This window comes from Naegleria gruberi (assembly GCF_000004985.1).
Source record: "Naegleria gruberi genomic scaffold NAEGRscaffold_66, whole genome shotgun sequence".
Lineage (NCBI taxonomy): Eukaryota > Heterolobosea > Eutetramitea > Acrasida > Naegleriidae > Naegleria > Naegleria gruberi.
In genome coordinates, this window is record NW_003163261.1 from 40,652 (window position 1) to 57,381 (window position 16,730).

General features: G+C 34.5%; 5 protein-coding genes across 5 annotated transcripts; 3 read left to right on the forward strand and 2 right to left on the reverse strand.

Moving 5' to 3' along the window:
• Nucleotides 1–510: 510 nt before the first annotated feature.
• Nucleotides 511–4,634, reverse strand: NAEGRDRAFT_81686 (uncharacterized protein; the record flags this gene model as incomplete). The annotated part of the gene is made up of 2 exons (XM_002670905.1): nucleotides 511–1,546; nucleotides 2,381–4,634. The coding sequence occupies 2 exons, from the start codon at nucleotides 4,632–4,634 to the stop codon at nucleotides 552–554; spliced, it is 3,249 nt and encodes a 1,082-aa protein (XP_002670951.1). The 3' UTR covers nucleotides 511–551.
• On the reverse strand, nucleotides 4,622–9,974 carry NAEGRDRAFT_81687 (membrane bound PAS domain-containing adenylate/guanylate cyclase; the record flags this gene model as incomplete). Its single annotated transcript, XM_002670906.1, has 1 exon — nucleotides 4,622–9,974. One exon carries the CDS (start codon nucleotides 9,972–9,974, stop codon nucleotides 4,779–4,781), a length of 5,196 nt encoding a protein of 1,731 aa, XP_002670952.1. The 3' UTR covers nucleotides 4,622–4,778.
• Nucleotides 9,975–11,491: 1,517 nt separating this feature from the next.
• Nucleotides 11,492–12,967, forward strand: NAEGRDRAFT_59573 (uncharacterized protein). The gene has a single exon (XM_002670856.1). It carries the CDS (start codon nucleotides 11,546–11,548, stop codon nucleotides 12,875–12,877), a length of 1,332 nt encoding a protein of 443 aa, XP_002670902.1. The 5' UTR covers nucleotides 11,492–11,545; the 3' UTR covers nucleotides 12,878–12,967.
• A 1,351-nt stretch (nucleotides 12,968–14,318) lies between these two features.
• On the forward strand, nucleotides 14,319–15,456 carry NAEGRDRAFT_60943 (uncharacterized protein; the record flags this gene model as incomplete). The annotated part of the gene is made up of 2 exons (XM_002670857.1): nucleotides 14,319–14,538; nucleotides 14,576–15,456. The coding sequence occupies 2 exons, from the start codon at nucleotides 14,319–14,321 to the stop codon at nucleotides 15,454–15,456; spliced, it is 1,101 nt and encodes a 366-aa protein (XP_002670903.1).
• A 247-nt stretch (nucleotides 15,457–15,703) lies between these two features.
• Nucleotides 15,704–16,726, forward strand: NAEGRDRAFT_74036 (uncharacterized protein; the record flags this gene model as incomplete). Its single annotated transcript, XM_002670858.1, has 1 exon — nucleotides 15,704–16,726. The coding sequence occupies one exon, from the start codon at nucleotides 15,704–15,706 to the stop codon at nucleotides 16,724–16,726; it is 1,023 nt and encodes a 340-aa protein (XP_002670904.1).
• Nucleotides 16,727–16,730: the final 4 nt, after the last annotated feature.

Here is a 16,730-nt window from a genome sequence, read left to right on the forward strand (position 1 = left end):
ACTTTTGTTGGTGAGACCAGTCGGTTGTTGAGTGAAATACTAACATTAACACCATCTGTTATTTTTAAAGGACTAAATGTTGGCACATCCAAAATCAAAGGGTTTGAAGCAGCCCTAACTTTCCTCTCTCTACTTTGCTTTAAGATTTCGTCATTACCAACATTTCCAAACTTTGGTTTTGGTTTCCTTGAGATTTTAGAAAGTTGCATGGTGATATTTTGTTTGGGTTGTTGAGAAGGAGAAGGAAGGGGAGAAGGAGAAGAAAAGGGGATTATTGGTGAAGGAATTTCATCAGTCTTGTTGGAACAAAATACATTTTCTTGTTCAACAGTTGATTTTGTATTACTTTCATTCTGAGGTCCCACAAAATTATTTCGTAAAATTAAAAAGTTTAAGAACAAGGAAAGGCATAGAAGGAAAAGCAACACCTTAACAGCAAGGGTGTTAGTCATTTTTTAATCTTAATTAAAAATGTGATCGGATGTGATTCAGGGTGCAGCGCGCTAAGTTGAGACTTGATATAAGGAGATCTTTATTCTTAATGCACCCAATCATTGTTCTTCCAATTCAATAATGATAGGAGAGTCAGTTGGCTTGAACTTTTCAATATCTTCCAATTTGAAACAAGATTCACGAATATTCTTTTGAGCAATACATGTGGCATCAGCTTTGTACCAATTGGTAACTTTGAATTTTGTCTTAGTGTCAAAGACAATCTTTTGACCAACTCTAACTCCACTCTTTGATTTGATGAGGAAAAGTGTTCCTTGCTTTGGAATATTCCAATTCAAACCAGCAACTTGGAATTTGTTCCAACCAACAGTTGACCCAGGCACAAATTTGGATCTGTCTACCTTCTTGTCAACTTTTTGTTCAACAATGAAACATTCGCCATCAAACTTTGGAACATCACCCATTTGAATAGATTGAGGATGCTCGTTAAAAATTTGTCTAGCTGATGTTTCACCTGCAATCAAATAAAGAATGGCCCATGTTCTTGGTGAGAGATTTGATCCACTAGCTATCTTTCCAATGACTTGCCTCTTGACATTGAACATTTCCTTGAGGAAAACATTCTTTCCACCAATCCAATTTGGATGATCAGCAAGCTTCATTGGTTCTATGATTAATTCTTGTGTGACAGGTTCATCCAAATCATTAATGCTTGGTAAGTTAACGGTAACATTTCCTGCAGAAGGTGGTTTACCGACCATGGTAATTAATTGCTTATCCTTTCCAAGAATAGAGTTGAGCTTGTTGATTAATTCAGGATTTGGTGTTCCTGGAATATTTGTCTTCATCATTCCACCAACAATTTCAGCCCAATCTCTAGAATTCATTCCACATTGATCTTGAATGGAAGCATCAGCACCTAGTTCAATAAATGCCTTGGCAGCATTTAGATTTCCATAAACTACAGCCTCAATCAAAGCGCAGCCTGCTACAAGTCCACGGACATTGGTGATTTCTCTTGGATCTAAATAGCCAGCAAGATGAGAATTATTCTTCAAGACTTCAATAAACTTATTTTCAAGCAAACCATATTCTCCACGAGCAATTTTTACGAGGTATGGATACAAAGGATCAACAAGAAGATCTGGATTGATACCATGACAGTACGCTCCTGGCATATTTCCTGCTTTGTCAAGAGCAAACATGTTGGCATTTCTTGAAATGAGTACCTTAATTACATCAAAGTTTCCACGTAACATTGCAATATGCAATGGTGTCATTCCAGCAAGGTCTTCTGCATTAATATCAGCTCCCAAGTCAAGTAAAACTTTAGCAGCTGCTGCGCAATTGTAAAGAGCAGTCAAGTGAAGTGGTGTTGCATATTGAATTATTTGATTGTCTGGTCTAGTTCTACATTTGACAGAAGCTCCAAAACGATGTAATGTAAGGATACAATCAGCACGATCCTGTTCAGCAGCACTGAACACAGCATTGAAGCCATCAATCTTTGCACAGTATTGTAAATCTTCTTCAGTAGCTTTAGAAAGGAATATTTCAAGAATTTCAGCTTGACCTGTTCTACAGGCAATGATAAGAGGATTATCACCATTCTTATTTGGTGTATTTACCTCAGCTCCGTAGCTAATTAAAATTTCTGCAATTTCAACACTTCCTCTCTGAGCACATGAAATAAGTGGAACAACACCATCATCATTTCTAGTATTAGGATCAGATCCAGATTCAAGCAGAGTTTCAACAACATCAATACGAGCATTACAACAAGCAATCCACAAAGGTGTGTTTCCCTTATCATTTCTCCATTCCTTATCGGCTCCATTCTCCAACAATACCTTAACATAATCCAATTTACCAGTACCAGAAGCAACAAAAAGAAGGGATTCATATGCTCCTTCATATCCTACAATACTATTTACATCTATTGTTTTAGCAAGGGCCTTGAAGATTGGTAAACTTCCATAGTCCATAGCTAGATACAAGTGGTATTCGAATGGCTTGAAACCAGACTTGATACATTTTTCAAAAAGTTCGAGATTATTCTTCTTGATAGCCAAATCTAACATTTCTTCTGAGGCAGCACATGTTTCACGATCCTCAATCCACTTGTAACATGTTCCATCGACAAAGTTACGTACTTCATTACTGATGTGGCAAATCTTTCTCTCTAATAAAATAGAGGCAGTTCTAAAGAAGTGTCTATCAAAAATGTAATTCATCAAATAGTCATTATGAGAGGCAATTTTAGCACCATTGTCAAGAAGGAATGTAACTGTACGATCGAATCCAAAAAGAATGGCAAGATCGAGAGCTGACAAGCCGCTACTATTAATAATTGTCAAGGAGGCACCCAATTTAACCAATAACTTTACAGCAACCAAGTTACCTTTCATGCATGCAAGGTGTAGAGCAGTATTTCCATCTCTATCTGTGGAATCCAACAGATTCAAACACTTTTGATTAATGTGATCTTCCAATTCACTGTTCTTCAATTGAACAACTGCTGTGTGGAGATCTGTAAATTCTTTCTTTCCATGAGTGTAATGAACCTTTGTCATGTTGTATTTGCTTGTTCCACCACTACCTCCAGAGGTAAGACTCTTAAATTTAGGTGGTTGAATGTTTCTAGTACGAGTTTTCTTTGATTTGTTTTCGGTTTGTTCGGCCTCTTTCTTTGGAGCAAACATACTGGAGAATTTCAAATCATTGAGTACATTCTTATTTACACCTTCTCCATTCTTAAGCTTGGTAATCTCAGCTGAAATGACCATAATCTTGTCATTCAAATAGGATTCAACTCCATTGAATGCTTTACAACTTCTCAATAATAATTCGCAATGGAATACAAATAATTCTTCACCATATTGCTTTCGATCAATATTTGATAATTGCAATGTTTGAGAGGCCAATTGATCAACATGGTGAGAGGCCAATCTTTGGAGAGATTTGAGTCTAAGTCTTTGAGGGCAACGAGTTTGCTTGACTTCCAAAACCAATGGTTCCTTTCCTGTCATTCTCAATTCTGTCCTCAAACTCTTTTCAGATTCAGGCTCACATGATACATATCTTGTAATCAAACCCTTTCCTGAACTATTCACCGGCACATTGATACGGTAAATGTTTGAATCAACTGAAGGATTTGATCCACTAGCTGACAACATTTTCATACCTTCAGGCAGAACAATATCTGCAGAAACAGTACTGGAAGAACTAACAGAATCAAAAATAGAGGTCAACTTTCCACAAATTACATCATTATTGTCATCATAGTTGGCATATCTATAAGCTCCCTCAATAGTACCAACTTTTCTAATGTTATCTAATAATTCTAAATTGTGGTGAGACCCAAATCCAACTGTGTGAATAGTAATATCACCTCTGTAAACTCTATTAATTTCTTCTGATAAGTATTGTAAACCTCCTGGTTTTCCTACCTTTGAGAAATCTTCTCCATCAGTCAAGAAGGTAATAACAACATTTCCAAATGGCAAATTTTCTCTATCTTGACCACTTTCTCTGGTAATAATAGTGCAGGCCAGTTGGAAAGCAGATGCAAAATCAGTACCACCACCAGTAAATGCAGTTTCAATGTTTCTAATAATACTTTGCAGGGTTCCTTTCATATCAATTTCCTTAGCAGAACTTTCATAAGCAACCATTCTGCAAATGATTGCAGGATTATTGAAGGATTGCTGAGCGAAATGTTTCAAAGAAGTGCAAACTTGTTCCCATGGTCTTCCCTGCATAGATCCACTTACATCAGCTAGGGCAATAAATAATGTGGGTTTAGGATTCAAGGAGGGATCATTGACATGTATTGTCAGCTCAGCAACACCAATATCATGATCATCTAAATCAATTAAATGTTCAACTTCAATTCTGAAAAGGCTCTTTTCTTCAACTTGTTCAACTTTTTGATTAGAATTGTTTGGGTTTAAAACTTGATCTATCAAGGAGGCTAAATTAACATTCTTCGGAGCAGATTCAACATCAAATTCATCCAAATTTCCTCTACAACATGGACATGTACGGTATTCGATAGTAGAAAAATAATTAGCAAGTGATTGTCTGGAAAATGCTCTTCCACAACATGGGACTACAATAGGATCTTCGAGTAATTCTCTTGAAATTGGGCAGAGTAAATCGTCGTGTTCTTCAGTTAGCATTTTTATTTTAATAATTTAATCAATGTGAACTTTGGTGTAAAGTATTTAAAGATCGAGATTGAAGGTGGAATGCAAAAATGAAAATGAAAATACGGAACCTTCGGAAAGGTAGGTTGAATGTACAGAGTTCTAACTAAGGTTTTGTTAAATGTTGGAAATTATTGCCTCACTCTTCTGATTTTCCTCATTTACATCCTCAAGAGATTCGAATTCTATTATTGGATTTTCGTGGTGAATAGGTTGAATGAGATAGGTCTGACATTCTCCTTTTCCTTTCACCTGAACAATTCTCTCTTCGTAGGTGTACATATCATGTACTCTTTCATAGGTTGCTCTAGAAATTTGAATTCTTCCTGCTATTGAGGTTGATTCCATTCTTGAGGCAGTATTCACTGTATCACCCCACAAATCAAATGCAAACTTTCTCTTTCCAATAACACCAGATGTAGCTGGTCCAGTATTGATACCAACACGGATATTAATTTGATGAGGAGGTATTAATTGTTGTTGATTATTTTCAAATCTCTCTCTAATAAACTTCTCTATTGTTTTGGTATTGTAATTTTTGATAACTCCAAATGATTCACAAGCAAATTTACACATTCTTTCAGCATGATCTGAATCTGGAAGTTCGTTGAGACCGGAAACTGCAAAATAAGCATCTCCAATAGTCTTGATTTTTTCAATATTATATTTCAATGTCAAATCATCAAAACCATTAACAATTTCATTTAACAATCCTACCAATTCGTGGGAGGCCATGTTGGAAGACATTTGTGTGAATCCAACCATATCTGAGAAGAAACATGTAATGCAATTCAATTTCTCTGAAATAAAACTCTCTCCGGTAGAATTTTTCAACTTGTTAGCAACTGAGAAAGGTAGAATGTTTAGTAACAATTCTTCAGAGTGTTTCTTCTCATCCTGTAATAGGGCATTCTTTTTCTTCTCAGAGGTTTGATCAGCAATGAAACAAACAACCAACTCCTTTCCCTTATGCAGCACAACAAATATGCTAATCTTGCTTGGAAATTTCGTCTTGTTCTTTCTAATACATTCTCCTTCAAAAGTCTCTCCTGTGGAAACATCCTCGTTAGATTGATTGCTTCGTATAGATTGCACTATTGCCTCTACGGATTTTTTTACCTTATCCTTAATAGCGTCCTCAAACAAATCGAATATTGATGTTCCTATGATTTCAGTCTTGTTGTATCCAAACATGGTTTGGGCAACTGGATTAAAGGCATCAATATCACCTTTTGAATTCCAACACATAGCTACTCCATCTATTGAGGCATTCAAAACAGATTGAATGATAGAGGTATTGTTATCATTGAGAGCATATACCTTGTTAGATTTTGAGAAAGTCCTTTTTAAAGTAGCTGTGGCACCTGTGGATCTTGCCTTTGGATCTACTTGATGGAATAAAATATAGTTTCTCAAGTCCTCAGAGCTTTCTATGGCATCTGTATTCAAATAGTTTAGAATCATTCTCAAAGAGTTAACTCCATCAGAATAACTACTGAATTGCTTGTAAATAAAGAAGAATAATATTGTTATGAATGGAACAGTCACAATTCCAAAACCTGTGTCAAGTGAGAATAAGGGAACTGCCGCATAAATAGCAAATATACCTGAGAATTCTATCAATGTAGAGGACACATGTGTCATGTACAGTAAAACTTGGGCATACAGCTCGTGAACATCACTGGATTTTGATGAAACTTTTTGAGATAGCAAAACTGTCAAATCCAACATTGTAGCTACAACGGTGTCCATGCTTATTGTGCAATTGCTACCATATTTTTTCACTTCTTGAAAAGTACAGTTATCGTCTCCTCTAATTATCATATCGATTTCAGGGTACATGCCTATCACTAAAGTTTCGTCCTTCTTTGTTGAAGATCCATACATACATAAATTCCAAAAATATCTTACTTTGGCCACCAATGGCTCTATTTCCGAATACAGGGCATAAACTTCTGAACTGGTTCTCAGTGGAGGGTTGATTATTGGCAAAGAGCTTGGAAGAGAGGTATGCATATACAGCTCTGTTACTGCAAAAATTAAATGTTGAAGATAATAGGCAGCGTCATTTGAATCTTTCATAGTAACATAGGATTGACGAGCATACACGCCGTTTCCAGTCATTTCCTCTACAAAAAGACCACAACTTAACGAAGTGAACACCAAAATACCAACAGCCGTGAATATTACCAACATTCTTGGATTGAATACCTTACTGTATTCTATTTTAAGAGAAACATCTCTTCTACCATTTCTTGCATTCAACGAGTGATAAATTTTTCCAATAATGTTTTTAGAAATAGACTTCTCATAAAGTTTGAAAATACTATCCGTAAATTTCAAATCCTTATAGACATAGTAAATAAATAATATTCCTAGTAGTAGATAAATGAATAAGAGACTAAAATACACTCCAATTATAATATACTGATACATAGCTCCATTATCGATTGATCTGTCCATATACTGGTTACAAAATGAATTAAAGGCCTGAATTACAGTGTCATTATTGTAGTATACCCACATAAATGCATAATCATCATATGTACTATTATGACCAGAATCTATAGAGCTGATCAGATCTGTGACAGAGGATATGGCCATATTGGTAAAGTCAGCAATGGTGGCATTAATTTGAATGAAAGAAGTGAAAGATTGGTTATTACTACCGTACACAGTTTGAGGCTTGTAGAGAGGATAATACACTTCATGGAAATCAGAATATAAAGCAAGTGAAAACTTTCCATGACTGGCCATGTTTTTGATAGTTTGATAAGTATTAATGATGTCGTTAAGAGCGGCTCTATGACTCTGTTTATATTCGAGCACTGTTTCATATCCATAATCTTTCATCATCTGTGACCAATCAGATTCATTCTTATAGAGATAGGAAAAGGCTTGGAAAGTTCTGACCTCAGATATTGTGTGAGTATTTGTAGAAATGGTGGAACATGAAGTAAATACAAGCATAACCTCAGAAGTTACCATATAGGAAAAGTAAATTGACATCGAAAGACAAACAGCAAAAAATAATAATGAAAATAAAACAAAAGCTACAAAAAGTGAACATCTGAAACTTGTAGAATGAGGAATAGCCAAATTGTTTCTGAACACGTCATTTCTGTTCTCAATCCCATCAAATGATTCCCCAACTACATTCATACTAGGATCTGATGCGTTATCATCTTCTGTTGCAGACATATTGAAGGCCTTGTTCTTTCTGTACATTGAATCTGAGCCACTAAATCTATATTTGGCCTTATTAGATACTGATCGCCTAACCTTTGCCTTCATTGCATTCTTTTCCTCTGCCTCTAACTTGATTGCCTCTGTGAATAATTCAGTTGCTTCTTCCTTGTTAAACATGAACGACTCTAAAAATTTTCCATACGAAATAACTAAGTCCTTATCAGAAGGATATGCAGACAACAGATTATTGTAGGTAGTGTCAGAACTTTCAATAATTGAACCAATTTTAAGAACTGTAGCCTCTAGAATATTATAATTTACAATCTCATTCATTAATTCTTTCCATACATCTCTGTGCAGAGATCTCAAGATATCTTGTTGTAATTCCAGGTCTTCCAAACTATTTTGAAGTTCATACCTTGTGGTTCCAGTTTCATTCTTGGCAATTTCTTTCAATTTTACATTAATTTGATATTTGTAGTAAAGGCCAGGTTTTCTTCTCTTAATTTTAGATAGTACTGATTTGGAAAAAGTTTGTGCGTTGGAATCGGCAATATTGACATTGGATATAATGGATGCAAAGAGAATGAGTAAACTGTAATCTGTGAATGAACTTTGAGTAGTAATTCCCTTGATAAATGCAATAGTTGCATCAACATCATAAACACTAACATTTCCACCAATTGATCTTATATAGGAGTTACTAAGAAAGGAAAATTTGAGAAAAAGGGCAAGAGATTTCTGGTATCCACTCTCCATAATACCTTGATAAAAGTAAAATGATCCAGACTCTAGTACCTTTAAGAAACTAAGGTCAGCTGCATTCTCATTACCATCTGTGGCTTCTTGGTTTGTAGTATTTTCGTCAGTGCTAGTACTGGCAAACTCTGAAATATTGTTCCTAATTAATTTCAAGTGACGTCTTACAACAAACTCAACAAACACACAATACGTAATACCAAATAAAACAGCTAGAACCAGAACAAAACAAGCAAGCCCTATCCCCAATCCATTATAGTCAAACGACGACTTTGGAACTGTGGTAAATAATATGTTTGAAACAAGTGCTGCCAAGGCTGCTCCAACTCTAGCTCCTAAACCTATTCCGAACAATGAGTTATCAATTTTTTTGTAAAAAGGCATAGTTTTAAAATGAAGTATTGCCAATCCAATACTACATATCAAGTGTATAGCACTTCTTACGTATGAGTATTGAAAAGGTACCAACATTTGAACGCATAATTGTATCAAGGTTGTGGACTGCAAGCAGGCAATAATAATTGGACTCTCTGAAATGAATGGGGTTGAATTGAGCATGTGACAATTTGTAGTAATAAAGAGGCAAACTCCATTCAAAATGATCAATAATATGGATGCCAATGAGAACACTATCGTAAACAATATTTGTGTTTGCGACATTGACGAATAGCATGAAATTTTCTCATTTGGAAAACTAGTGAGTACACCTTGATCCAAATCACAATTGAAAATAGTATTCATCATTACAAATAAGAATACGCTTGAACCAAGCAAAAATACTCTACATGAAATGGAAAAAACCTGTCTCAAATATGGCAGAAATTTCGAAGTAATCTTAAAGGCATACATTGATGCTCCTACAACACAACATAATATAAATACAAAACCAACTCCTACAAAGGAAATAACAACCGAGCCAATATAAGGAAGTCTATCCAATGACAAACTTAATGGCCAGTTTAAAACGTTAGCCAACCATACTCCCCATTCTCCATATGTTGAGCTGGTCAAGCTTTCTCCTAAAACAGGCAAAAATATTCCAATATACAAAAAGTAAATATTCAAAACTAGGAAGAATATGTAATTCTTGTATCCTTTCTTCAATCCACCATCTTGAAAATAGAACAAATAGGAAAAAAAAGAGGAAAGTATTTTCTTTGCGTTGTACTGATTTGTTTGTAAACTAGTAGAGGTTGAAGCAACTGTACTAGTTTCGTTTGGATTACTCGTCTCGGCTGCTGGCGAAATTACACTACCAATAGCTATGGATGACATGGAAGAGTTCATATTAATGTTTTTAGTGGAGGGAGTCCTGTCAAATGCTGCTTTTGACACACCTCTTTCTAAAGGATGATGGCGATCCATTGTTTTTTTAGCCTTTGTTCTTTTGCCAACCATCATTTCCTTTTACTAAACTACAACATTGTTTATCATCACATCACAGCCCATTAAATATTATTACTGCAAGAGATAAACAGCTAACACTTGAGATAATTCCATCAACGGTTAATTTCATTTTACCAAATTCCATAAAATTATGATGATAAATTAACTACATCTGCTTTAACAGTATTAATTTCATTTTTTTAAGGTAGTCACCAAAATTTTATTCACAATCACTGCCACACAACACACGAGCTGATTATATACAAGGACAACTTTTGCAGTACATGAGCATGATTTCTTATTCTTTCTTTTTCGGAAATTAATTACTGTTGAATGTGTATGTAGATCAATATTCTCTTTTGCATGCTACAGAAACAGTCTAGGGACTTCATTGCAATTTCATTTAAAATTTGTAGAAAAATCCGAAAATAAAATTAATTGGTTTTGAATACGGAAACACAATAAGTAAAGTTGGAGCTGCAGTTTGCAGCCTATCAAGCTGCTCGTGGTTCTGTATTTAGTGTCCGCCAACTTCAAATATAAAAAAATGGTTTGTTGTGGCGCACAATGCTTGGTTGTTTTTGCAAACTACGGAATGACATAGTATTTTAATTAATTTCAAGAGGAGAACATGATAAATTAATTTTTCCAGACATCTTGCAATTCTATCGAATTCTGAACATTTTGATAGTTTTTGTTTGTTTTTATGTGAAGGTCTGTTATTGTGATGGTGGTGAAACTGTTAGCATAAACTACAGACACTTTGGGTACATCATATCCCTTCTGCTTGATCGCACTCAATCAAACCATTGAAAAAAGTACGGTCTCGGTCCACGATGCGTACCAAAAATGTTCTCCGATTACCGATTTGCACTTTGTAGTGAGAGATAAAAATGACCATTAAATTCTCAGTTTAAAAAAAACATTCAAAGATTCAATAAATAATAATATTCAATTTATTAATAATGGAGCTTTCAATACCATCAGCAATAGGAGTACCAATAGAGTGTATTTCTTCACCACATACAATTGCTTCATCAATACGGCCTTTTACTGCAGTGTCATCTTCTCAATTAAAAAGTACTACAACAACAATAGATAAGAAGAGAAGACTCAGCAATCCCCCAAAGCCAGTAGTAAACTTTAATGGCTTTAAACATTTTGTGAGACATGTTAGAAATAACTCTCGTATTTTGGATGAAGAAGTTGTGCCAGAAGAACCAACAGAAGCAGTCCCAGTTACAACAGTCAAGAAAGTTGTTACTGTGCGCTCCAATAGCAAGATCTTTTCTTTCACGCATTCAATACTGGTGCTGTATGGAGTTTTATTAGCATTGGCTCTGTTTACCATCATCAGTGCTTTAATTATTTTAGATTAACAAACCATACACCCGAGAATCTCTCTAATGTACATAATACTAACAGAAATCTAATTTACAATGTAAATAATGTAAATAAACTGCATCCTAATAGGGACATCACTAAAAAAAATGCAAAGACTTGTCACATGGATTCTTGTTTGTCTGTGCTTGGTGACTTGTAATGCAAATATGGCTAGTGGTGTTGAGCAGAACAGGAATGTGAGAAAATATCATAATAATATCAAAGCTGGGAGCACTTCATCATATGTTCAGCCTGGCATTAATAATTCTTTACAACCTCTGTTTGGACATAATATTGGATTAATTACTAACCCGTCTGGACAAAATTATCAATTATCACAATCAACAATTGATTTACTGATGGAGTTGACAAAACAGGGCTATTTGAATTTGGTTGCACTTTTTGCTCCCGAACATGGAATTTATGGTGACAAGCCTCCAGGGCAATTCTTTAATGATTATATTGACCCATACACTAAATTACCTGTTTATAGTTTATATAGTGAAACTAATCCGACTCATGAACCACTTCCTTACATGTTGAAAAATGTTACAATGCTAGTTTCGGATATTCAAGATGTTGGAATGAGACCTTTCACGTTCATTAGTACAATGTGTGAAGGATTAATTGGAGCAAAGAAAAATTCAATCAAGTTCACAGTTTTGGATAGAATTAATTATTTGAATGGAAACATTATAGCTGGTCCAATTTTGAATATGAAATACAAAAGTTTTATTGGAATTTATAAATTACCAATTGTAACTGGTATGACTATGGGCGAATTGGCTCTATTGTTTGACAAGGAAATGTATATTAATTTAGACAATGATCTAACAATTATTCCAATAGTAGATGATAGTTCTCAAACCTACGGGAAATACAGACCTTCATTCAGAGAAATAAGACAAGTATTCAGACAACCAATATTATATCTACCACCAAGTCCAAATTTGCCAACAATAGAAAGTGTAGAGTTGTACTCTGGAATGGTCTTGTTTGAAAGTCTGTTCAACATATCTATTGGAAGAGGAACAACAAATCCATTCCAAGTCATTGGTTCTCCATTCATTGATTCAAGAAAATGGATGAGCTTTTTGCAACAAGAATTTGCTACAGAACTATCTCTCTATTTCAAATACGTTCAGCTTTCATATCCCACTTATTTTATTCCATCTCTTGATATCCACCAGAATGCTCCATGTGAGGGAATTCGTTTAGTGTTAAAACCACTCGATTACAACAATATTACAAACATTGAAGAGTACTATAGAAGCTTTTTACCCCTCTCTCTTACCCTCATGAAATCTTTACTCAAACTTTACGGAAAGGAATTGCTAATTTGGAGAACTGATTTTGCTCATATTCTCATTGGATCTGAAGAAACAATATCACAAATATTGGACAATTCTGTGACAGTGGGAGAGATTGTCAATTCATGGAATAAGGATCTTGTCAAGTTCGACAAGAATGTCAGGCAAAAGTATTTAATTTACAAATGAAGTTAATGACAGAACAACAGAAACCACCACCTCACAATATTCGATCGTTCATCAAATCCAAATAAAACAATATTCAAATTTTTTTCCTTTAATTTAGATGTGCAATATTCTACTTCTAATCCCTATTCCAGTTCTTGAAAAAATCGTTCCAATTACTAATGTTATTGTGCCCTTGACATTCTTCCATCAGCCCTATCATAGATATCCCACAAAACTTCAAGACACTTAGACTCCAACTTGTCATATTCCATTAATTTAATGAATATCTCAAATTCTCCCTTCCCAACTTTGGAAAGTTGTGGTTTGAGTCTAATTTAAATAATAGATATCTTGACAATTTCATTTCACCAATAGCTGCAAAGTTTACATGGCGATATGATAGAAGTCCCCAAATATAGATCCTACTCAAGTCAAATCTTTAACCACCATATAAAATATTACTTTTGGCTACAACATCTTTGGAAAAGTAGAATGATATTGTAGTTTTCGAGAAATGATGATGGAAAATGATCGATTGAATGGATGAAACATAGAATTTTATCAATTCCATATCAAGCTGGGAAGAAATTTACAATGAATTAGACATTTTAGAGAAATGCTGTTCCAAATTAGACAGATTTGTTTCTTACTGAATTACTAGTGGATCTTCCACATCAAACGAAGAACTTGACATGGTAAAATACAACACTTGAAAACAGGTTTCCAGTATTGGGTGCCTTAATTAATGACAAAGGGCGAGAATGAAAGAAAACTTGATAATGTGTTCTTTGAACAAAACCGCATGTTCAGGAGCAACGTCCAAACTTGTGTAAGCAATCATTTAATCAAGAACCAACACTCTTACTTTGGGGAGTTCAATATTTACTCAAACATTTATGTAATATTTCAATACCAACATCCCAAATTTCAAAATCAAGAGTGAGCACTTGGCATCTTCTTGGAATAGGGTTGGGAGCAATCATCTGTCATTGAGCTCAGAAAGTATTATAAGAAATTCATATTTATTTTCAAATGCCACATCTAAGGAGATTGGGTTCGCACATGATTTTAAGCAATTTGGAAAAACAAGTTTTTGTGTTTTAAAGTGCTTTATTTTGAAACAGCACAAGAAATTAAACAACAATCTTTTGATAATTAGCTGAAGATTGAGCTTTTTCAAATAATATCATAGCCACAGTAATTGTCCTCTGTTGTATGTGGACAATAATTCAAAGAATGAGTACCATTCAAAGTTGATAAAAGTTACAGAAGCAAATCTTTGGGTGTTCTGATTTCAATAAAAATTCAATTGTATTCAAATTTTTTTCAGCGTCGATATAATTGCCTGGAATCTCTCCTTATCCATTCATTGTTTGTGAATGTTTGTTATGCTTCTATGTTTGTCTACCGTACCACCAATACAGCCTGCTGTTATTCATAATAATTTTTATTTATTAAAAAAATGACTGAACCAACACCAGTCGATATCACACAAATCCCACCACTATCTCATTCCACCAAGGTTGCCTTAATATCTGGTGTTACTGGACAAGATGGATCCTATCTTGCTGAATTACTTTTAGATAAAGGATATACTGTATATGGCATGATTAGACGTTCATCATCTTTTAATACAGGAAGAGTTGAACACCTCTATAAGGATGTTCATATTGTTGATGCGAGTAAGTTTAACATTTTATTATTGCTTAGTTTAATTAGAGTTTAAACTTGTGTACGGTGATTTAACTGATACTGGTAACATTATATCTATCATTTCAAAGATAAGACCTGATGAAATATACAACCTGGGAGCTCAATCTCATGTTAAAATAAGCTTTGAAATGCCTGAATACACAGCAAATGTTGATGGTATTGGTACCTTACGATTTCTTGAAGCAATCCGAGCATGTGGTTTGGAAACGAAGACAAGATTTTATCAAGCAAGCACATCAGAGTTGTATGGCTTGGTACAAGAAATTCCTCAAAAAGAAACTACTCCATTTTATCCTCGATCTCCTTATGCTTGCGCTAAGTTGTACAGTTACTGGATTGTTATTAACTATAGAGAAGCTTATAACATGTTCGCCTTGAATGGTATTCTTTTCAATCATGAAAGTATCCGTAGAGGTCCAACCTTTGTAACAAGAAAAATCACAATGGCAGTAGCTCGTATTCATCTAGGTCTTCAAGAGTGCTTGTATTTGGGTAATTTGGATGCTGAAAGAGATTGGGGCCACGCAAAGGATTACGTTGAGGCTATGTGGTTGATGCTCCAACAAGAGAAGCCATCAGACTATTGTGTTGCCACTGGAGAAAAGCACAAAGTTAGAGAATTTGTTGAAAAATCGTTTGCTGTTCTTGGTAAGAAGGTTGAATGGAAAGGAAAGTCAGGAACTGTTGATGAATATGGTGAAGTTGATGGTGCTGTTAGAATTAGAGTTGACCCTCGTTATTTCAGACCAACCGAAGTTGAATTATTAATTGGAGACCCAACAAAGGCCGAAACTGAATTAGGATGGAAGAGAAAAGTCAGCTTTGAGGAACTAGTAAAAGGAATGGTAAAAGGAGACGTGGAGTTATTGGGTAGCCAATGTAACTAGATTAGATTTATGAATAAAATTTCAATAAAGAATAGTTGCAAACGAACACACCAAAGTTTCTTTGTAATCTACCACCAGCCTTTGGATTTATAGCGGCAGGGTATTAAACATTGGCAACTTCCTTAAAGTTAACAAGCCAAAGCCAATCTCCACCTGGCGATGTTCTCCATCGATCATGAACTCGATAAAAAATTACCCCATTTTACCCCACAAAATATTAGGGTTACAACGAACACTCCTAAAAAAAATGCAAAAAAGACTAATATTTGTTGTAGTTTCAATCTTAATAATAGGAGTAATTTTTCTCTATTATTCTAATCTTTCTCGGAATGATAACCAAGCCAATAATGTTGTCATCTCAACTAAGGTCAGAGAACAAACATCTTCACAAGAACCAAAAGTCATTGAAAAGATAATTGAAAAGACAATAGAAATACCTTTAGAAAAGATTGTTGAAAAGATAATTGAAAAACCGTGTGCCACAAGTCAAACCAACGATGATAACTTGTCCAAATTTTCACAATTGTTAAAAAATGATCAATTAAAATCAATTGAACTGACTAAACAAATCTTAAGTGGAAATGTTAAAAATCCAGCAGTTCATTTAGTAACTCAATTATTTGGAGGTATGCAAAACGATCATTATGTGGATATGTTGGCAGCAATTCAATTAAATCTTTTCAATCCATTTGTTGAAAAAGTTCACCTCCTTCAAGAGAATGATGCAAACGATAAAGATTTAAAGAAGTTAATTGGACAAGAAAAACTTGTCATTCACATGCTAGGTCATCGTATTACAGTTGGTGATTTTATGAGATATTGTAATGACAAATTACCACAAAAAATTGTAGGACTCATTAATACTGATGTTTATTTTGATAATACCCTAGTTGAGTTCCATAGAATGCCATATCAAACTGCATATGTTATTTCAAGAAAGGAAACTCTAGTTGGTAATAAGCCAGATCCAATTAATAATAGAGATCAATGTGGTGGATATCAAGGTTCACATGATGCATTCATTTTCAGGAATACGGATAAATTTGGAGATTCAATCATCGACAAGTTAAATAATACTAATTTGGGATATATGGGCAGTGAAAATGTTATTTTATATTATTTGAAACGTGATTCTAATAGATATAGAATTTCAAATCCATGTTATGCTGTTAATTTATTCCACTTGCATAGAAATAGATCAGAGAAGGAGGTTAAAAGATTTAATGGTGGAGGTATTTCTGATACACAGAACCCATCTGGAGATTTTTAGATTG